This window comes from Protomyctophum bolini (genome assembly GCF_963924005.1).
Source record: "Protomyctophum bolini genome assembly, chromosome: 8".
Lineage (NCBI taxonomy): Eukaryota > Metazoa > Chordata > Actinopteri > Myctophiformes > Myctophidae > Protomyctophum > Protomyctophum bolini.
This window is the reverse complement of record NC_137869.1, coordinates 7853359-7876642: the sequence shown is the minus strand read 5'-3', so window position 1 is coordinate 7876642 and position 23284 is coordinate 7853359. Positions and strand designations below refer to the sequence as shown.

The following is a 23284-nucleotide window of genomic DNA, read 5'->3' as shown; positions in this document are numbered from 1 at the left end:
AGTCTATGATCGGGATTCCCCACCCACTCGAGTCAAAATAAAAACCAACGAAGAAGTCCCGCCTCATTGTCTGGGCCAGCTGGGCCCAAACGGATCTAGAAAGATGGCGACTTACAATTCAAGGACTGACAGGCTTCATTTTACGTCCATATCAGACCCGGAGAACGCTTTGTCCATATTTTTTTACAGTCTATGGTTTCAACCCAAGACAAAGACCTGCCATATCAGGTTTACTTCACGTGCATAGTACTAATAGGAGACCGGAAGCAGGTTGGAGTCCATTCATTCCAATGGAAGAGCTTCTGAACGATTTAGTGTCACTGTAATAAATGTTGGACCCGCTCGTCACAAGCCACACAATATTCCCAAGATGAAGAAAATCGACTTTTCTCTGTCCCTGCAACACTAGGAGCACCATAGGACATTCACGAGATGTTCTGTCAGACACCAGCACCCACTTAGGAGGCTATTTCGCCTCTAGTGACTACAATTGGTTTTCGACCTGACATGATCGGTCTAGTTTGTCCTACTTTGTTTAAAACGGTCATGGATTACTCTGTAGTCTGGTGTTTTACCCGACCATGTCGCTATCCATGATACTGACATTTCCCCATAACCACCATCACCTTCTCTGGCCAGGACCTTCCCCTATCATCTGTCGTCACCAACCTGGGTGTCGGAATGGATCTCCACCTCAACTTTGAGGCCCACATGGAACATCTGCTTAATGTGGGCTTTTGGGAGTTCAACAGGAGTTCCGTAGTTGTAGATGGCAGGGAGGAGGAATCACTACAGCAGCAGCTGCTGGTATATAGTAAGTGCTGAAAATGTAAACCAGTGGAAAAGTACAGGATTAGCAACTCGAATAAACACATGACAACCAGCCTTCCAATATATATCATTTTTTATTTTTATTGTACCAACAGAAAAAATGAACATTTTAAACAAAAAGTATGTAAAACATGCCCTGTCTGTACAGGGAGGCAACGTGTAGGAGAGAGGAGGGATAGGGAGAAGTGGGTAGGAGAGATGGATGCAAAATGGGGAACACATGCTGGAACATCAGTTGTTTCGTAACACCACCTGAGGAACAGAAAGAACACAATAGTGTTAAATCCTACACTTTTTTTGAACCTCAATCTTTGTTTGAAAACAGATTTTATTGCCAGTTACACTAAAACTCCCCCTATCACGCCATAAGCACACATTTCAAAACCACGTTCCTAATTTTACACACTTTGATTAAAACAACATCATGAGCCTGACTAGAACCTCTCTGTTGAGTGAATTGGCCTTACATTATTTTTTAAGTGAACCAGTTATTACATTACTTCAAGTGCACAAGACACAGCAACAGAACCAGCCTTCACTAGTAGTGTCTGTCGAGAGGCACCACAACCTCCTAAAGGCACGACAGACTACCGGTATGCAACAATGCTTAATTTGGTTTCTGACACCTCATCCCTCTCATCACACATCACTGAGATTCTGCATGGGAGGTAGGTGATGCCAGTCCAACATAAACACCAATGGATGCCAGGCTTCATTAAGCAACAAGCTTTGTTGGTGAGCTCGCCCTCAGAGCTAGCGTTTAGAGATGCCAGGAATGTTTACATTCCTCAGGTAGTGATGGGTGAAAGTAGGTTGGGCTTTGGAACAGAGGGCTTGCGACGTACCATTACTGTACGTCTTATCTCTGGAAAATCTGAACTCAAGGTTTTCTCTATTCGTCGTACAACAAATATTTAGGGCTTACGTGGTTGCCATGCTGGAACCGATCCTAATCCGATTGTTTTGGTCACAGTTCAATTATTGACAATCAATGCAATGTGAGCTAGGAAATCAAATCGGCTATTTTTGCCATTTCCATCATTGTGCAATGAAGTATAAATTATAATACAGGTTTAGTCGATTAAAACAATCTATTACAATATATCTGTGTAAACTATTTATATATCTGTAGATCCATATAAAACACGAGCAAGAGTAAAGCTGTACTATGTAACTGACATTTTTACCACCTTGACCATCAGGTCAAAAGTCATGTCAGATCCTACTGTAAGTGAGACATGACCTGTGGCACGATCTAAATGTCTCAGTAGAAGAGCAGGGAGACCAAACACAATCAACCCAATTGTTAAAGTTACATTGTAACATGCACTACCATACAGAAAGTTACATTTTACTCAAAAAAAAAAGGTGCATAGTGCTGCTTTAAGATTAGTTATTGGTTCTAAATATGGGTTTTGATATACCCGTATTGTGCCAAATATAAGACGACTCCGATTATAAGAGGACCCCCATTTTTCAAGACTCATTTGTGGAAAAAGAACATTGAGAAGAACATAATCGGGGACTAGACTATTTGTCAAATAGTCTAGTCCCTGATTATAATACGACCCCGTTTTTTAGGATATTTCCATTGGGGGAAAAAACATCTTATATTCAGGCCAAGAGGGTAATTTCCGTCCATTGCCCTGCTGTATGACGGGTTGTGCGAGACATGCCTTTTCACTCGTCGATGTACTCGAATGGCTCCGGGGGCTCGGGCTCCTGCTCCTCCTCCTCTATCTTGGGGCCGTGGGCGGAGACTGGCTCCACTAGCTCCTCCTCCTCCTCGCTAGTGTCTCTCATGATGATGATGCCGCCGGTGGTCAGCTGGTGGAACAGACGGGAAAACAAAAACACCAGCGATAATGTCAGTCACACAGGTTGAGGTAACGCCAATGTCAAGACGTACGCATAGTCGACAAGGGTTAGTGTAAATAAACCTTTCGTCTGCTTAAGGTCTAAAATGTAAATGGTACATAGCCAGACAAGGTTCCCTACCTTTGCCACAATAAAAGTGTTTATTTTAGTACACAAATGGAATTTGTCCATTTGGTTCCATTTGTACACTGTTCAGCGTCACATTAGAACTAAGAATGTTACTGTGCAATGTCTTCTTGGTTCTCTCAGTCAGTGGAACAAACTAAATCCACAGTTGTTTAACCCATTTTGGGCGAGAACCCCTTTTGGTGTTAGCATTATGTTATGCTTTAGCTATTGCCAAATAGCAGATCTACAAGCTCATAGCGTGCAACTGAGTGGCGCGCTACGAGCTTGTAGGTCTGCTATTTTTGAAACATTTGAATATATATTCTTTCAGAGCGAACGTTTTTAACTCAAATCTTTGCTTCTGAGGGTGTCCCTGGAATTACATATTTTCAGATGGGGGTCGGCAGCCAAATACATATATTTTTTGGGGGTTATTGAGAACCACTGATATAGAAACATGAGTTTTCTCAGTTTATTTTTAAATTTCGAGGTCAGGCCTAAATGGGTTAACCCCCCCCCCCCCCCCCCCGCTCTCAACATGGGACTTGTGCTTATGCAATAGCTGGAAAAATGTAAGTATTCACATGGGGCTTAGAGCAGCGTAAACTACCATGACTCAGCCCCGAGTGGAACACACAGAGAGAGAGAGAGAGAGAGAGAGAGAGAGAGAGAGAGACAGTGGTTCAGCAAGCTAGTGTGCATACCAAATAGAAATGGATTCATCTGTGACATCATGGGTTCAACTCTGGTTCAAATGCTTTGTGTTGCACGTCACAACCCCACTAGAACAGGTGTTTCCTGACTCTTTTTTACAGGGTCTGGTGGTGGTGGGCCAAATCTGAGAACCTTTGTTAAGTTGCAGTATTTTGGTGCTCGTGATGTTTAACCCATTTAGGCCTGACCTCAACATAAAAAAAAAAAAATCCTTTTCTAAATATTTTCACGATTTCTCAAAAATAGCAGACCTACAAGCTCGTAGCGCGCCACTCGGTGGCGCGCTATGAGCTTGTAGATCTGCTATTTTTCAATAGCTACATTATAACATGTTTAAAACACCAACAGGGGTTCCCGCCCAAAATGGGTTAATGTGAAAATCTGCTTAGAATAGGCAACGTAACGATATATCGTATATCTATATGTCGATATAAACTGATGACAATTTAAATCGATTCAATCAAAACATGTACAGTAACAGCAGTTAAACTTGCAATCGAGTTAAACTTGTGTAAAAGGTTCTTTTGCTTGCTAGTAGCTACAGACTATTGAAAAGTTGAAACGGTTGTCTTATCTACCTCAGGATTGAAAAGAGGTTATCGTAAAATCGTATCGTGAACCTAATATCGTGATTCGAATTGTATTTATCGTGCGTTGAGTTGAATTGTTACATGCCTATAGTTTAGAATGATTCATCATGGATCTGAGATGCTTATGACTTTGACACAGTGCTTATTATTGATGTGATTGAGCGTACCGGTTTGAAAGGCTGGTACGGGCAGGTCTCAGGCATGTTATTATTATTGATGTGATTGAGCGTACCGGTTTGAAGGGCTGGTACCGGCAGGTCTCAGGCATGTTATTATTATTGATGTGATTGAGCGTACCGGTTTGAAGGGCTGGTACCGGCAGGTCTCAGGCATGTTATTATTATTGATGTGATTGAGCGTACCGGTTTGAAGGGCTGGTACCGGCAGGTCTCAGGCATGTTATTAATATTGATGTGATTGAGCGTACCGGTTTGAAGGGCTGGTACCGGCAGGTCTCAGGCATGTTATTATTATTGATGTGATTGAGCGTACCGGTTTGAAGGGCTGGTACCGGCAGGTCTCAGGCATGTTAATATTATTGATGTGATTGAGCGTACCGGTTTGAAGGGCTGGTACCGGCAGGTCTCAGGCATGTTATTAATATTGATGTGATTGAGCGTACCGGTTTGAAGGGCTGGTACCGGCAGGTCTCAGGCATGTTCAGGACCTTGAGCTGGGCCGGCATCACCCTGGCCGGGTTCTCCAGCAGCTGGAAGTTGGGCTCTGGCTCTTTCTTCTTCTCCTTTTCTTTCTCCTTCTCCTTCTCCTTCTCTTTTTCCTCCTTCTTCTCCTTCTCATCCTCTTTTTTCTCCTCCTTTTTGTCCTCTTTTTTGTCCTCCTTTTTCTCTTCTTTTTTGTCCTCCTTTTTCACCACCTCCATTTTCTCCTCTTTTTTCTCCTTCTCTGCCTCCTGCACCTCCTGAATGTCATCCAAACCAGAGAGAAAAGCAAAAATGGTTTTGTTTTAGCTTCAGAGAATCCATCTAATTTTGCTGGGATAACGAGTTTTCACAAGGTTGTTTATTTTTCTCTCGTTAGAAATTGATTATAAATTGATTGTCCTTGGTAGCGAGTGATTTGTCTGCAGCGTGTTGGGTAATTCAGAAAACAATAAGTGTATGCAACTCCAGTTAACAATAATCTGTCTCAGAGCAAAGCATTTCTACTCCTTGCAGACTGTGTGCACACACACACACACACACACACACACGATCATTTGGAGTAGTGTCTGTAACAGAACAGCTGCAATTGATAACACATGATTGGACACCATCAGGTTAGACCAAGGACTTTTACAACATAACCTGGCCAAGAGGCGAGAACTGGCGAAACGTGAACTGAAGCGACCCGCTTTGTCTGAGCCCATAGAAGAGTCAAGCCAAATAAATCAAGACATGTTGTGATGTGAGGTGGTCTGGACAAGTCCAGGCCCCGTTCTCTCAGCACCAACCAGGGATGCAAAACTAGCATGGTGGAGCTAATCAAACACGCTGCTTAACGTCCCGACAAACTGCACCACTGAAAGCTATACACGATAATACGTACTGGACCTGGGGCTGACAGCCGCTGTCGAATGTGTGCGAGTGAACTATAGCTGAGCCTCCCAGCAGATCTGAGGGCAGTTAAATGGGTTGGGGATGCCTTAACAGCATGTAAAGACCGACCCTTTTAACCTTAAATGACTTTACCCTGCAGGAATAGTTTTAAGTGATGCCTAAACATTATTTCCCATTTATCTACCAGCATCTTCATTATTTATTTTATTAGTACAATTACATTTTGTGGTTTTGTTTAAGTGAAACCTTGCTTCTTATGTGTTTTGCATGTGCATTCACTTTATTCTTTGTTGTGTTCTGCTGCATTTTAACAGCATGAAATCGACCTCAGGAATTAGGATCGACTGCACGTGTGTGTGTGTGTGTGTGTGTGTGTGTGTGTGTGTGTGTCAGGAAATAAACTTAATGTCAGTGTGCGCTTCAGTCTGTGGCAATCTGGAGCGTAGCGGTTGAAATATTGCCACCAGTGCTATGAACCACATTATTATATAATCTTGAACAAATTACCACCCAGCAGACATAAAAGCTGTTGCAAGTTGTCTGCAATGGGAAAGATTTCCCTGTTTTTCAAGCCAGGTAACCTATTGCACTGTAGAAAACTTAATTGGGTGATGAAACAGTCGGTGGCTTGTAAACTTTGAGAGGAAGGGACCACTGTGACCAGTGCACAAACAAAAGCTACTTCCTAACCTTTAACTATAACACAAACTGAAGACTTTCACTGATGTGAAAAACAATAAAAACAAACAAACTAGCAAATAAAATGAGGAAACCAAAGACGCTGGGTGGAAGGAAGAGGTGTCGCTTTCTGGTTGGGTTGGTGTGTGTGTGTGTGTGGTCTGCTCTCGTGTGATCAGACACTCACCACTTCCATTTTTTCCTCTTCTTTCTCTTTCTTCTCCTTCTCCTTCTTCTTGGCTTTAGCTGTGATGGAGAGAACAGCAGTAGAGACCTGGGAGACAGAAGAGACAATAAGAAACACAGAGTTGGAGAAAGAGCATGAAGCCAATTATTTAGTTCAAATGTTAGACAGAGTGAACTATACATTAAGCCAAGGTGACAGGGATGTTGAAATAATAATTAAATACAATCGGCCAAATGAATGAAGTCATGAAAACCTCAGAAGAAGCATTTTAAATACACCCAAATGTACAAATAAGTGAGATGAACATTTTTCTTTTCAGGCCAGCTGCCTGGTGTGGAGACAGAGGGCCTCGTTTGGCCCCTGAGACAGAGTGACGTAGGGGCATTTATTTCAGTTACCTTCTCCTTCTCTTTCTCCTTGGGCACCTCCAGGGCCGGAGGGTAGGCGAAGGTGGAGGGCTTACAGTTAGAGCGATACTGGACCTTTGGCATCTGCAGGAGAAAGAAAGAAAACATTCCGTTAAACCGTTAAATTGTCCCAAATAGTGGTACAGTGATTATATTTAAAGTTTATTAACTATCAACGATTTGTTTATAGAGGGTATGCGCGTGACATCATCATCAAACCCGGAAGTTATGCAGGAACGCCTACTGAGTTGCAAAAAACTACTTTCTGGCCTTGACAGCCAAACAGAACAGTCACGAACATCAGATTGCATTAAACGACGTTAAACTCAGTTTGCCATGTCACTTTGCCACTCGATTTCCCATTCACTTTATGCATGCGCACACCCTTTATTGAACTAGAGTAGGTGGTATTTTATATAGAATGTATAGATGTTCAGTGTCACAGTTTTAACCTACAATTGTATTTTATTTATTTCGCGTTTTATGGTTTGTTCACTAGTGCATTTTATCACCGTCAATGCCTGGGATCTTGGACTCATGGAGCATCAGTACTACCGTCAACCAGTCCAAATATGCATCCATATACGGTCCAGTCCCCACTTTGACCTGCACTGCGTTTGCAGACAGCCTTCTGATCACAGAGCTGCTAATCCTGCATCACACCTGTGGAAAGCCTGGCTTCCATTTTTTAACCATCCATCCGATTCAGTCTGCCTAATCCAAACCCATATCCGGTCATTTCCACAACACACACACATAGACGCACGTCGCACGCACACAGACCGTTTTTGAAATCTGCCGATTCTCTCGAAACCAGAAATGCAGAGTGGCAAAGCGAACAGAACCCAGTGTACAAAATGGCCCAGACAATAAATGACTCCAGAAGATGGGTTGTGCTGCAGGACATATTGACTAGAAGGCATTTTCATTACAATCACTCTATAGTTCACCTCATTCTCTGCTGCACAGAGTCTCTTTTGAGCATTGCATTTAATGAGCATTGTGCTGACAATGAGAAGGTGCTCCCTGCCAACGTTGCATCTGATGGCTGCATCGAGCTTCGATTCTCGCTGGTGAATGCACACGTTAACTCACATCTAATGCATTACAGTAATGAGAAATAAATTCCATGTTGATTGTTTTTTTTATATTAGGCTATTCACTATTGCCGGGACAAAAGGCATATGGTCAGGTGACATGTTTGGAGTTGCCCATGCATCCACTCACTCGCTACATACAGTTTGCCGTCGCCTTTGCTTGTACGATATAACCATATGAATCTACTTAAAGGGAAACTTCACCCTTTTTGCAAAAAAAAAAAGCTTTAGTTTCTGGACATGCGATACATTTTGGTTGTTGCTTTGATATAGTGTGTGCTTAAATGTGACTTACTTTTCCATCTCCGAACCCTCTCAATACATTTGGAGAATGCCACACACGCAGAATTAGGCACAAATAATATGCACATGAATCTGTGCGTGTGTGCGTGCGTGCATGCACACACACACCCACAGTCTGGCCAAGCACGTACCTTGAGGTCCTTGTTCAGTCCGATGATGGCGGTGGGTGTGAAGGCCAGCGACAGGAAATGGGAAAGGGGAAACCAGAACCAGAACTGGGTGAAGACCAGCAGACCGACTACTGACGGCATGTGTGTGTGGCCCGTCCTGGACTGAAGAGAGATGGTCACATTACGTCCACCTGGAACGGGCGAGAGAAAGAACGATTACAGAATGTGGATGTTACGACAATTACGACAATTTCAAGTTGGAACATTTATATAGAATTACCTTTACGCAATTACCAACATGCATTTTGTGCAACGATGCACAAAAATAAACCAAAGTAAAGGGCTCTATTTCCGTCCATGCTAAACCCCTTATCCCTAAACTTCTTTGACTTTTTTTTTTTTTTTTTTACAATTTTGAAAAACATTTTTGAATAGTTAAAATAGCCAATCTACAAGATCACATGTTGATGTAACATGATGGGAATATGGCTGTTGTGTCTGCCTGTTGTACATAAACCACCATCCTTGGAGCTAGGTCCAATTCGGTTGATTTAAATTTGAACGACATCCCGTTCCTCACTTTAAAATGTGAAAAAAGCAGTCTAAAGTGCTAAGCTTACAGGAGGCACTTCAGTGAAAGGCTGGCCAAAAGTAGGTGGACTTAATGGGTGATCTTCAGGCCAAGCAACCCACTCAGGTTACCATTAGTCATTCACTGCATGTAGGAACTGCTGCCTCGGTAAGATTACACAAGCAGAGCCGAAAGTAACCTCCTCCCTGAAAAGGTCACTCAAACAATGACCTGCCAATGCCGGTTGCAGAGATGCATAGATTGAAGACGTTTCCTGATAAAAGTGTGCACACACGAGAGTGCCAGACAGAGGGAGGGAGAGAAAATGTGTGTGATGTGCATGCAAGATAGATGAGTGTGTGTGTGTGTGTGTGTGTGTGTGTGTGTGTGTGTGTGTGTACACACGAGTGTAAGTGTGCACACGTGTCAGAGGAGTTGATTGAAGAGGAGGTGATGAGTAAGAGTGGAGGGCTGCAGCTAACGGTGACACAATAAACGAGAGACCTCCCTTGACCTCTATGGGAGGGAAGCACAGGATAAGAGGGGTGGGAGAACCACCAAGAAAACCAGGGTCATCTGTCCCTTTTTATACTCTATATATATATAAAAGGAGAAAACAAGGGGTTACTAGGGAGTCGCCATGCTCCGGTCGACACCAATAGATCTCCCATAACCGTCGCCCAGTGGAAACGGCCTCCAACGCCAGATCAACACAGACAATAGGGCTTAAATCATTTCGTTTCCTCGCTTTCAGCCCGCTCTGCCGTTCTGATGTCATGGAAGGGAGGATGGTGTGTCTGCCGGGTCATTCCAAGACTCGGTTTGTGTGTCATCTCCACCACTCCGGTCCAATGGATTTACTGGTGTCTTTGCTGGGTGAGTCACTCCAGCATGTGTGTGGACATGGTTGGGCATGGCACAACTCAAGTTGATTATGAGGCTCTTAAAACTGGAACGTTTGCAAGCATTTGGCTTAGGAGAGGAAGAGATGGGCTAGAGTCGGTCTTAGGAGAGGAAGAGATGGGCTAGAGTCGGTCTTAGGAGAGGAAGAGATGGGCTAGAGTCCGTCTTGCGGGGAGCTCTTCGGGATATGTCGAGAAATGTTGGATCAAACATTTTGGATTCAATCGGTAATTGATGAGTCAGAGAGTAGAGAAAGCCATTTCAAGGTGGTGGCGATTGTGCCTTCATTTCATTTCATTTGTGTGTGTGTGTGTGTGTCTGTGTTTCCACACAGGCGACTAAAACTTCAGTACGACCAAAGCTTCTAGTAGAAAAGTAATTAATAAATGTGCTCAATTGTCGAAAAGCAACACATCAAAATGTGCTTCTCAATCATTTGTTTAATCGAAAGAGTAATCAATAGAAAGATCGTCACGATAATCGATAGTCTCAACCATATCCGAGCATGAACAAAGAGCAGATCAGTGGTGTAGAGACAGAAAGATGGAGAGAGGCAGAGAGGATGAGAGATGCTAGTGAGAGACAGTGAATCAGGCAGAGAGGATGAGAGATGCTAGAGAGAGAGTGAATCAGGCAGAGAGGATGAGAGATGCTAGTGAGAGAGAGTGAATCAGGCAGAGAGGATGAGAGATGCTAGTGAGAGAGAGTGAATCAGGCAGAGAGGATGAGAGATGCTAGTGAGAGAGAGTGAATCAGGCAGAGAGGATGAGAGATGCTAGTGAGAGAGAGTGAATCAGGCAGAGAGGATGAGAGATGCTAGTGAGAGAGAGTGAATCAGGCAGAGAGGATGAGAGATGCTAGTGAGAGAGTGAATCAGGCAGAGAGGATGAGAGATGCTAGTGAGAGAGTGAATCAGGCAGAGAGGATGAGAGATGCTAGTGAGAGAGTGAATCAGGCAGAGAGGATGAGAGATGCTAGTGAGAGAGAGTGAATCAGGCAGAGAGGATGAGAGATGCTAGAGAGAGAGTGAATCAGGCAGAGAGGATGAGAGATGCTAGTGAGAGAGAGTGAATCAGGCAGAGAGGATGAGAGATGCTAGTGAGAGAGAGTGAATCAGGCAGAGAGGATGAGAGATGCTAGTGAGAGAGAGTGAATCAGGCAGAGAGGATGAGAGATGCTAGTGAGAGAGAGTGAATCAGGCAGAGAGGATGAGAGATGCTAGTGAGAGAGAGTGAATCAGGCAGAGAGGATGAGAGATGCTAGTGAGAGAGAGTGAATCAGGCAGAGAGGATGAGAGATGCTAGTGAGAGAGGGTAGAGTGCCAGAGACAGAGGATTGAGATCATTAAGCATTGGAATAAGTGAAAAAGAGGGATTTTGGTCACAACCCCAGTGTAATAAGCACCAGAGATCGTGAAATGGATCTTTATTGGCTTCTGCCCGTCACATTAAATACATGTACCCTGGCCCCTCAGACAACACACTCCAGTACACGTCTCATAACCACCACACTAAAACACCACCATGCCTTAGCTCTGGCATTCACCCAGGCAGCCAGCATGTGTTTTATAGTTCACCCGTCCTGTACCCAGAGTCAGACAGCGCGTTCTGTGTGTGTGTGTGTGTGTGTGTGTGTGTGTCCATGTTCGCGACATGGAGGTGAGGAGGAAGGGAGTCTGCTATCTGCTTAATGACCCCGTGGTCAGATCTCATCTGGAAGATCTCACGCAAAAGAGTGTGAAAACTGTATGTGTTAGAATGAAAGTTGTGTGTACTGTGTATGTGGATTTTATTGATAATATAACATCAAAAAGCGTATGCAATAATACGTTTAACAAAAAAAAGTAATGGAATTGTATTTATTTAAAACCTTGAAAAATGAGGTCGAACACCATGCTAAGTGGACAGATGGGTGGGCCATCTGAACGCTCCCCAGACTTTTGAAGTGGGCCCTGGTCCAGAAAGGGTTGAAAAAGCACTACTTCAGATGGTTCTCGACTTGGGGGTAAATTTGCAACACCTGATAGTGTATTTGGACAGCACAGTGTAAACACACAGGCAGATTGCTGCTTTCTGTCTAGCTTAACACAGACTGTGCGGGAACCACTTTTGGTGTTTTAACTAAGCATTATGTTATACTTTAGCTATTGAAAGATAGCAGATCTACAAGCTCCGAGTGGCGCGCTACGAGCTTGTAGGTCTGCTATTTTTGAAAAGTCGTAAAAATGTGTCACAAATCTTTGAATATATATTTCAGAGCGAACATTTTTAACTAAAAATATTGGCTTCTGGGGGGTCCCTGGAACTACATATTTTGAGATGGGGGGTCTGTGGACCAATAGAGATAATTCTGGGGGTCCTTGACATGAAAAAGGTTGAGCACCACTGACATAGAAACATGGGTTTTTCAGAAAACTATTAGGATTTAGAAGCCTTTTTTTTTTTAACCGCCTTCAGTCCTAAATGGGTTAACACAGACTGTGTGTGTGTGTGTGTGTGTGTGTGTGTGTGTGTGTGTGTGTGTGTGTGTGGAGGGGGGGGGGGGTAGAATCATGCACTGGATTTACAAAAACACATGGTGCATGCGCACAAGCGCTGTGTGTTTTTGGTAAATTCAATGCATGATCTGTGTGTGTGTGTGTGTGTGTGTGTGTGTGTGTGTGTGTGTGTGTGTGTGTGTGTGTTCGAGAGCACATTGTGTATATATTATACACCCATGTGATGATGTGCAGCCCTTCGGGACCTCGCACGCACACACACACAAACACACGCTGTGTGTGTGCCGCTCGACGTGTCCACAAACACATGCACACACAAACACGGAGGCCATCAGACAAACAGCAATCACTGGAGGAATAGCGACCGGGGCCATATGGCCCCGAGCTGGAGGCTGGAGCTGCCAGGCGCTAATGCACCTTAACATGATTTGTTCCAGAGTGAGTGCAGGGTGGTCAGCTGGAGAGAGAGAGAGGGTGTGGGCTGTCCAGGGTTCTGTGTGAGGACTCAGGATTCAAATTGATTCAAGGCGCACGCACACGCACGCACGCACGCACACACACACACACGTCCGTATTTCACCTTTTTATGTTTTTCCGTAAATTAACGGCGTACTTCGTTGTACAAAACCGACTCGTACAAGTAGTGACAGTGGCCGAGATCTACAAGCTCACAACCAGGGGGGCAGTCAGACAGATATTTTGTGAAGCCACTGAGGAAATCGGGACTTCCTGAAAGTTCATATAATGGCCTGTTGTGGCGCAGTCATTGGGCCCAAAAAAAACCCATAGCTCCATAGAAGTCCATGTATTTGGGCCCAACTTCACCTAGACTGTATTACCTTAATAAACATGGTCATGAATACTTTCTGCTTCCAGTCACTAGTTTAAAGTTTCATTTCTCATGTCATAATATTCTTTTTGGAAAAAAGATGGGCCCATTTATTAAAAAAATTACCATAAAGTCGCGTATGTTCTGAGGGGCGTGGCTACCGTTACAGTCTATGATCGGAAGCCACCCCCCCCCCCCCCCCCGTTCGAGTCAAAATAAAAACCAACGAAGAAGAAGTGGGGGAAGTCCCTAATCTACAACATGCTTGTAGATTTGCCATTTTCCACAATTTTCAACATGTCCAAATCAAAGCCTGTTGTGACTAAATAAGTCCCCCCCCATGATATACACTTAGTTACACAAAAGACACTAATTCTAGTCTCACAGTTCCAGACTTTTCACAAAACCCAATAGGATTCAGTTATTGAAAATGAGACTGACCTGCATCCAGGATGCCCTGTGCCAGGATAGCGCCGAATTTTGCCATGACGTCATCGTGTTTGTCATTGATCACCTTGGAATACAGCTGCCTGAACTGGTTCACCTGGGACGAACACAACAGAGACAAAGCACAATGTAAGTATGTAACTGCAACGTCCCTCCCTCCCGTACGCTTCGTTTGAAAACGTCCATAAAATACAAGCATGGCTCTGCAGGAGGTTAGACGTTCCGCAGAGACCGTGCTAACAACACAACAATAACATATTAAGGTCAAACCTGTTAGAAAGGGCTAGAAGTTGCAATTGGAATGTTTAAGTTGAACCCTTTATGTGAATCTATGAATACAACACTACACATCCATACTGAAATGCTGGATGTGGGCCTTTAAATCTCAGACACCACTTTGACGTTGTGTTAATGTACAGTATATGTAGCTAAGTCCACTGTTTGGATGTAAAGCAGGCGTCTGTCAGAATTGAATCTACCTGAGAACATTTTTATTTGAACATCTGGGAAACCTTTCGTGGCCGACAATGCTTGCCAAGGCACACAGCTAGGACTGACATTAAGCCTGTGACTCCCTTATTATCCTTTAATAACCTTAAGAGCACAATGATTTATATATTTAAAACGAAAAAAGAAAGGGGTTTCATGAGTGCCACTTTAAGAGAGGGTAATTCTTAGTTTATTTTCCAAGCTCCATTTTATGTTTCCCCTCTCATGCTTATTACAGAGTATTCAGGGCCGGTGTAACATGGCTCGAATGCAGACACGGCTCGGCTTCATGGACAAGCGGAATTCCTATCCGAGAGTTGAGTTATTCCACGAGCCGCCTTGTTTGTGGAGAATGGCAGGCAAATTCACATTTCTATGTGTAATCAACGGTATTGAGATATTTCGAGTGTAAGATTTGCCTTCCAATGATTAGTCACACCTTCAAACTGATTTGGGGAAGAAGGCCATGATTCAACACAACAGCACTGCAGTGTGTGTGTGTGTGTGTGTGTGAGAGAGAGAGAGAGAGAGAGAGAGAGCACAAGAGTAAGAATGTTTATGTTACATAATATACTACAGGTGTACGACATGAAAATAAAAATGGGATAATAAAAGTCTAGGTGGTGGTTGGTTGGTCGCCAGCAGTGTGTACATAAACAGTACCACGCACACACACACACACACACACACACACACCCCCATCACTCACGAGCCACACCAATCTCATTAACATTGACATTAAGAGTGCTGAGTGCAACAGAAAGAGGGCAGAGCTAGCAATTACACAGGCTGGGGCCAAAGAGTAAACACAGTTTGTGGGTATAATGCCTCCTAACTCTTCAAAAGTGCTCTTGCTCAATCCCACATACCACAGTGAGCTCAAAACTATACCGTTGTCTGTGAAACATGGCTCTGGCATGTCTTAACTTTATGTGACAACGCCATATAGAGTATGATGCACTGTGCGCCGTTACGGCACGGGAGGGACAGACATCTTCCCTCTGCTCAGTGACATTGCTTTATTAAAACGTAACTCGATTCATTTTCACGTGTGCATTTCCAAACTGTTCTTCCCATTACTCTCCATCGCTAAACTTTAACAAGTAATCTGTAAATAAGTGAGTAAGCTAGTATGTCGTAGGGACTTGGCATCAAGGGTTGGATTGAGTGTAAAAGTACCAAGCAGGGGGGAGGCATTGGGTCTTATTTTTATAGTCTTTGGTATGACCCGGGCCAGGGAAACAAACCCTGACCTCTTCAATCACAGAGGGACTCAGGAGGATCACGTTATACATACCTTGGGACAGGTGACTTCAGTCTGTTGGATCATGATGAGGGCAGAGGAGATGAGGGCTCCCTGTCTGACGTAGTTCACTGGATCATTGGTCATGGGCTCCAGCAGGTTGATCGCCTCCTGAGAGATAAAGCAGAGGGTGATCAATGGTAATGCAGATACGATCAAAGGAGAGGAGGAAATACTCTTGTTGTGGCATTACTTATTATCATTCATCATTTCATTATCTTGCCTCCATTTTTCCAAGTTTATGTCTTAATGTATTGTGGGGTGTCGCTAGGCAACCGGCCGCCCAGTGAGCATACTAGCCCAGACAGCCAGTGGGGAAGAGGCAGAAGAACACGCCTGCTCCGCCTCGTCATTGGACAGAAGTACGACCCCGCCTACCTGTCAGTTCAAGGCCAAGCGTATGCACCTGGGACACCTTCCAGGGGAGGATAAAAGGGAAGGACTGGCTGCCTCTGCGCTCATTCCCCACTGACCTTCTGAGAGGGACAGTTCGGGCATGCTCGGCGGTAAGCGATATCTCACCCATTCCCTCAGCCCAGGCTTATATCCATGTGAATGCGAGCATCATATTCAAATCCGTCTTTCTCCTCCTCTATAGGTAACCCGCCACCCCGAACGAATATGTAGTGACTACGAGAGAGAGTTCCACTATACCCCAGGGGAATATTGACAGGGAACGAAGTACCCGTCAGCCCGGGGATTCAGAGTGTGATTATATACAGCGCATAGGCGCAGTTAGGGAAACTAACTGCTATTCCTGCCTGTCTGACAGACGCCAGGAGAGAGAAGGATTTCTGTTATTACAAAGACATTTTTGAGTTTGCATTTAATGCCGCGCTATTGAAAGCGAGTCTGTAACAATAAACGGCCGTGGTGGCCCACTCTGATCCTGCCTTGTGTGTAGGTGTCCGCTCAGTGCTCACTAAGTCATATATATATATATATATATCTATCTGATGGGACAAAATAAAAAAGGTTTCCTGGACTGCTCATGGGCATGTCTGCCAAATGAAGTAGTTGAACAATTAATTCCATTAGACTTAAAATCCTTATTCTATGTGAAAGATGCAATTTCTTAGATGTCAAAAAGACAAATGCCATTAGCTTTCTTTTTCGAGGATACATGGTAAAACCCTGGCTGGCTCCATGGAAGTTGAGGCTATAAGGAAACAGTCCTTGGGGACACATACATTCCTGGGGGATAGCGTTGTAGCATATTCACACAGTATAAATCACAGTGACCTCACCCCACACATTTATACAGAGCTTTCCTGAGAATTATTCCTCGAGTGCTGTTCCTGGGAGAGGCAAGGCTTGTGGAGAAAGCTGTGCGGCGGCCAAAATGTCGGTTGCTAAAAAAACATGCATTTACTTCAGATCTTTATCACAAGGTCCGAGCCAGAGAGACCATGTTGCCTCTTTGCAGAAGCCATTATGAAAGCACACTTTGATGATACACACAGGGTCATCGGTCAAACAAAGATGTTTGTGGTGTGGTTGAGGTAATGGGTATAAGCAATGGCTGTCTGAGTCTCGTCATCACAACGAGACAGCCTAAAGGAACGTCTCCAACCCTCTGGCTGTATTCTCTGGGTTTAGTCTGCATGGTGGTGGAATGATCCAGCCAAGGCCAAACTATCTTCAGTTTCTTCTCATGGTCTGCTGTGTGTATGAGGAGGAGAGTCTCTTGACTTTAACCAATTCTGACCTGAGATCAGATTCTAAAAAATGTCTTCTACATCCTGACAGTTTTCTGAAAAAAGCTATGTTTCTATGTCAGTCGTTCTTAGATTTTTTTCAAAAATAGCAGATCTACAAGCTCATAGCGCGCCACCGAGTGGCGCGCTATGAGCTTGTAGATCTGCTATTTTTCAATAGCTAAAGCATAACATAATGCGGACACCCCAAAAGGGGTTCCCGACCCAAAATGGGTTAAGTAATTTCTCCACTTCCCCTTTTGTTCTGGGCCAGCTGTGGGCCAGTAATGACTGTAACGCACACCGCCAAACCCACGGAGGGAGGGAGGCACACGCTCAGACGAGGAAAGAGAAACAAATGAGGACAACACGGGGGGAAGTAAAATAAACCGTGCTTTCCCCTCTCTACCGAACGGCCGGAGATATGGTCCCGAGCGTTAAGCCAACACCAGCCTATACCACTTCCTGTTGCTGATTGGTTAGTCGGGGGTTTTAATTGCAGGTATTTACTGTCAGGGCCAATCAGCAGAGCAGGTTGAAGCAGAACATGGGGTGCCCCGTCTTGGCCCTCTCGCCGTCATATCTCGCAATGTTCCCGTTTTTTTGCAAACGGCTTTTGTGGCGCTCGAGTGAGTTTTCATTCTACAGTGACTGGTTGAAGCGCTCCATAAACAAACGGATCGGTGTGGAACACAAACTGGACCACAGTTTCCATTTTTCATTCTTAATACATATTTATAAAGCTGTATCAAATGACCATGTTTTGACATTGAGCTATTTCAAATAGCTCACGTGAGGTTTGCCCAAGTTATACTCCCACCGCCACATGGCGGTGTTGCGTCCTCGTGAAACACTTATTTTCAGGGAGCTACACCATCGTGTGATGAAGTATACATTAAACATCTTGACCATTTTCTTGGTGAAGATATTTTCCAACAAGTTGTCCAAAGACCCGGGTTAAATTTTCACAATGGCACAGAATCAGCAATGTCAAAGAAATGGGTGGTAAAGGAGGCCTCAAATAAATCCCATCCTCTGCATGTTTCCTGGCATACAGCATAACATAACAGGAGCAGCATTTCAATACAAATATCTAAAGTCCCAGGTGTATAAATGATAGATGATGATAAATGTTAGACTAGTCATTGGTTAGTCATAAGGTTGGTGAGGGGTGTGCTAAAACGACCGGATTAAGGTTGGTGAGGGGTGCGCTAAAACGACCGGATTAAGGTTGGTGAGGGGTGCGTTAAAACGACCGGATTAAGGTTGGTGAGGGGTGCGTTAAAACGACCGGATTAAGGTTGGTGAGGGGTGCGTTAAAACGACGGGATTAAGGTTGGTGAGGGGTGCGTTAAAACGACGGGATTAAGGTTGGTATGGGGTGCTTTAAGGGTTGGGAGAGGGTTAAGTTTAGGCTTAGGTGTGCTGCCCCGTGGGAGGTTAGGGTTAGGGTTTTAGATAGGTTGTAGGCCTGGTCTAACCAATGACTAGTCTAAACTAAGTACTGCACCCGGCAAGGACAGGTGACCCACTTCTCTCGTCACAACATCATTACTCTCCCGGGAGGGGCTGATGTGCTGTAGTAGACCCGAGTGTGGAGGAACTGAGGTGCACTCGAGGTCCCTCCTCCTTTACCCCCGCCTGGCTCAGCCTGGTATAGCCTGATCCAATATAAAACTCAGGCCCGGCCTGGGACATGCGCTCAGTGGTCCAGGCACCTTTGGCTGGTAATCCAGTCTGGCAGTGTGCCGCGGGTTCGACTCCCGATGGCCTTTATACTGCATGTCTCTCTCCACATTTCCCGTCAGCCTACTGTCTGTCCCTCCATAAAAAATATATTAAATAAAGGCGAAAGCCGCAAAAAAAAACATAAAACAAACTCAGGCCTTAAGGGTGTAATGTACCATGACTCTGCTTGGGCTCTGCCACCTAAGAGTCATTAGCCCCCTCCAGGGAGAGTAATGATGTTGTGCCGACACCTCAGTTTCTCCACACTCAGGTCTACAGCACATCAGCCCGGGCCACATCATTAACCCATTCTGACCTGAGATCAGATTCTAAAAAATGTCTTCTACATCCTGACAGTTTTCTGAAAAAGTTATGTTTCCATGTCAGTCGTTCTTCGATTTTTCAAAAAAATAGCAGACCTACAAGCTTGTAGCGCGCCACTCGGTGGCGCGCTATGAGCTTGTAGATCTGCTATTTTATTTTTCAATAGCTAAAGCATAACATAATGCTAACACCAAAAGGGGTTCCCGCCCCGAAATGGGTTAAGGTCACTTGAGGACCTGGCAGTTTCCTCCTTCCTTCTCTGTGAGTCCATGACGGGCGGAGCTCTGGGGACTGTGGACAAACTTTTAACCTTATACACGCTTCCTCACATTTTGTTCAACTAGAGCATGAATACCAGTGGTTCTTAAAACGTTTTTAATTTCAAGGACCCCCAGTTTTGGTACGCGTTCAGGTCATTTCCACAGGCAGCGACTGACACGCCCAGTAATTCATTTTCAAAGTTAAGGGGGCGATTACGCAGGCGCTCGTTTCGCGCACACCACACGCCCACAAGCGGCTAGACCTGTATTGTGGCGATTGTGGATTTCTTTTTTACCGTCCTAAAGTCGTCTCTTCGGTGCTACTGAAAATTTCTGACGAGCCGAAATCATTTCGGCACTACAGTGCCGAAACAGCGGTAAAATAGGAGTATGAATCGGCCCTATGTATGAGCCTTTAGTCCACGGTCCCCATTTTATTAATGTTTCATCTCTAGGACCCCAATCTGCACTGTAAAATGTTACACTGTGATGCGAGAGCAAAATTGTTCACCTCGTGAATATGAATAATGACGTTTTTGTTTCGTTTCTTTGCTTCCATCAGTAAAGCCTGCGTCACAAAACTGTTGCATCATCAAACTGTATTTTGCTCTGAAGACATTGTTAGCTTTGATTTGACAGCTGAAAAAGATAGCTGTTGCTCAGCAACTCCCCGAGGAGGCTGCAGAAGACGACACTGCTCCAAATCACTTTAGATAAGGCTGACAAATGAGCTCTCATTTGCCCGTGTTTAAGGATTTAAGGTCATTTCAGCGTCAGTGACGCACGTGTTGTTACCACAAGGGACACTACAAAGAGGGTGATGAGGATGAATAGGGAAAAGCAAGGCTGATGGCTGCGGCCAACGCAGGTCATATAACTCTACAAAGACTTTTCCATTTTTTCCCCTCGCAGCCCATTGAAGAATATTTTAATTCTGGGTTTAAGCATCATAGTGCACTTCAATGACATCTGAATTTCCCACACAGGATCACTGTCTGTCTATAGTAGTAGGGAGTGAGTCATGATAGTCCTCGACTACCAACACTTGAGTCAATCAAGAGGCGTTATATGAGACCTCTACACGTCACAGGCTTTCTGAATTCTCACATTATTGAGACTCATGTGCCCACACATTAATAGGCAGGCTAGACTAGAACTGAATGGCTGGAAAATGGAAATTAAGAGTTTATATAGTATGTGGTGCATGCATAAACTTTCCTTAATGATTATATCTGGTTTCAGTATTCATTTATGATATATTTTCTCTATTATTAAGGTTAAGTTTGTATTGGTGGAGGGGGGCGGGCGGGGTCGCGAGACATGGCCAAAGCATTTCCGGGGGTCCACAGCCAAAAACTTTGAGAACCCCTGAGGTAGGGCAGCTGCCTTGCTTCAGGTAAAGAACCCCTGAGGCAGGGCAGCTGCCTTGCTTCAGGTAAAGAACCCCTGAGGCAGGGCAGCTGCCTTGCTTCAGGTAAAGAACCCCTGAGGCAGGGCAGCTGCCTTGCTTCAGGTAAAGAACCCCTGAGGCAGGGCAGCTGCCTTGCTTCAGGTAAAGAACCCCTGAGGTAGGGCAGCTGCCTTGCTTCAGGTAAAGAACCCCTGAGGCAGGGCAGCTGCCTTACTTCAGGTAAAGCCTTTACCTGAAGCAAGGCCCTACAGTACTACCTATACAGAACAGACTGACACCCTGTGTCTGATTGTGGTCTGAATGGGTTCAGCCCATGATTGAGGCTCAAGTGAAGAACTTTCCTTCATAGCAATTAGCCGCTAGAAATATGGCTACACGATTAATAACTGTATAATTGCATGTCACAATTTAATTTCCCCCGACTTAACGAGAATGTTGGTGCATCAACAACAATGAAACACTTCAATTTATTTAGGACACCTGTCAAATTATGCGGCAATAAACTGATGTAATTTATTTCGACCTTGAAAGGAGGTTTATATTTCACAGCAAATAAAAGCATCAATCTCTGTGAATGAGGCACCACTAAGCCAATAGCTGACTGCTGAAGTGAAATATTCACGGAAGGCATTTTCAAACCATTTATTATTGGTCCCGCTCCCTCCCGGACCTTAAAGAAGAGAGAAGGACTGACCTTATTGCCAGTCCCGGCACAGCAGATGCCCAGGGCCATGGCTGCTCCACAGCGGACATGGGGGTTGTAGCTCTCGGACAGGAGAGACACCACACTGGGGCATTGTTCTGGAGTCCTAGACGAAGACACAGGCAGTGGAAAAACTCAGAAGATATTCATTGATTAACCCTCTCCCCCCGCCCCCCTCCCTTCATTGACAAATGTTCTTTTCTGTGGACAAATTATGAAAGGTAGTGTAAAAGGAGAAAAGGAAAGCTCCTGCTGTACATACTTAAAGACATTCAGGAATCACAAAAACGAATCGATAAATAATTTAAAAATCACACCCGCGTGAGACAATGTCGTAAAACTGGCCATTCATTGTCAATGGCATTTAATGTTTGCGTTAGGACGATGACGTAAAACTGGCCATTCATAGTCAATGGCATTTAATGTTTGCGTTAGGACGATGACGTAAAACTGGCCATTCATTGTCAATGGCATTTAATGTTTGCGTTAGGACGATGACGTAAAACTGGCCATTCATTAACAATGGCATTTAATGTAACTTTACACACCCCTCAAATAGCAGTTACATCAAAAAAAGAAAAATATAGGAATATTCCATGCAGTACAGCAGACTTAATCCATCATTCCTTAAGCGTCGATTCCATCATATACAATCATGTTATAGGATATAACTTAAAAGTATAGCTCAATTATGAAATGTCAAGCAAGGTTAGAGAAGAACTTTTAAAGCTCTTTGACACAGCGATGCAGATTATTCCCTAGTCAAAACTTTGGTAATGAGCAGACATTTTTAACAAAGCACTGAAATCAGGCCTCCCTCGATACAAAAACAAGATCCACATGAATCACGGATGAAGTGATTTTAGGCCTAAAGTAAATTGCCACGCGAGTGTAGTCAGACCAATAATTATCTATAATAATTAGCATCATCGTGGTGGATCTGGGTCAGGGCCTTCTTTGCAGAGGCTCATCACTGCTGTGGATCATTCTATAAAACGCATCCCGTTGTCACAAAGGGCAGGGCAGGGAGCTTTATGTCATTATCCCATTTCGGGCGGGAACCCCTTTTGGCGTTAGCATCATGTTATGCTTTAGCTATTGAAAAATAGCAGATCTACAAGCTCATAGCGTGGCACAGAGTGCCGCGCTACGAGCTTGTAGGGCTGCTATTTTAGATACATCGAAGAACGACTGACATAGAAACATAGCTTTTTCAGAAAACTGTCAGGAGTTAGAAGACATTTTTTTTAATCTGATCTCAAGTCAAAATGGATTATAGAAAAATTGTCAAGGCTCAACAGATGCCATCATTGCAAGGCGCTACGGGGCTAAAATGCTGTACTTCAAAAGGCAGTGCGGTCATGGGGCAAATCCGGCACCAACAGTGAACAAACAGTCTTATGGGTGTTAAACCTGGAAACACTATTTGTATAACTTTTTGTGAGTGTGTGCGTGTGAGAAATAAGGCCTGTGATTTATGGCTATGACAGTTTGCCAATCTTCAGGGGGGACTGAATACGGTGTCCTCAGAAATGTTACTAGATTGAAATATTTGGCTGGAGATATAATGGAAACATATGGCTCTGTAGCTTACCGCAATTTCTTTCACCGCTGGTATAAACCGGTATGTATTTAACTGCCGACTGAACTGCACATTGAGCCA

The 23284-nt window shown here is 44.3% G+C and overlaps 1 protein-coding gene across 1 annotated transcript in view; it reads right to left on the bottom strand.

The window, feature by feature from the left end:
* Positions 1-886: 886 nt before the first annotated feature.
* psmd1 (proteasome 26S subunit, non-ATPase 1) overlaps positions 887-23284 on the bottom strand; it is a 55107-nt gene continuing 32709 nt past the window's right edge. The window contains exons 17-25 of the mRNA XM_080769701.1: positions 21613-21727; positions 15493-15609; positions 13701-13803; positions 8481-8650; positions 6941-7033; positions 6543-6629; positions 4744-5040; positions 2508-2658; positions 887-1083 (exon numbers count right to left, since the gene is read on the bottom strand). Coding sequence (XP_080625827.1) covers positions 2512-2658; positions 4744-5040; positions 6543-6629; positions 6941-7033; positions 8481-8650; positions 13701-13803; positions 15493-15609; positions 21613-21727 — 1129 coding nt within the window. The 3' untranslated portion in view covers positions 887-1083; positions 2508-2511. The remainder of the gene's footprint in view (positions 1084-2507; positions 2659-4743; positions 5041-6542; positions 6630-6940; positions 7034-8480; positions 8651-13700; positions 13804-15492; positions 15610-21612; positions 21728-23284) is intronic.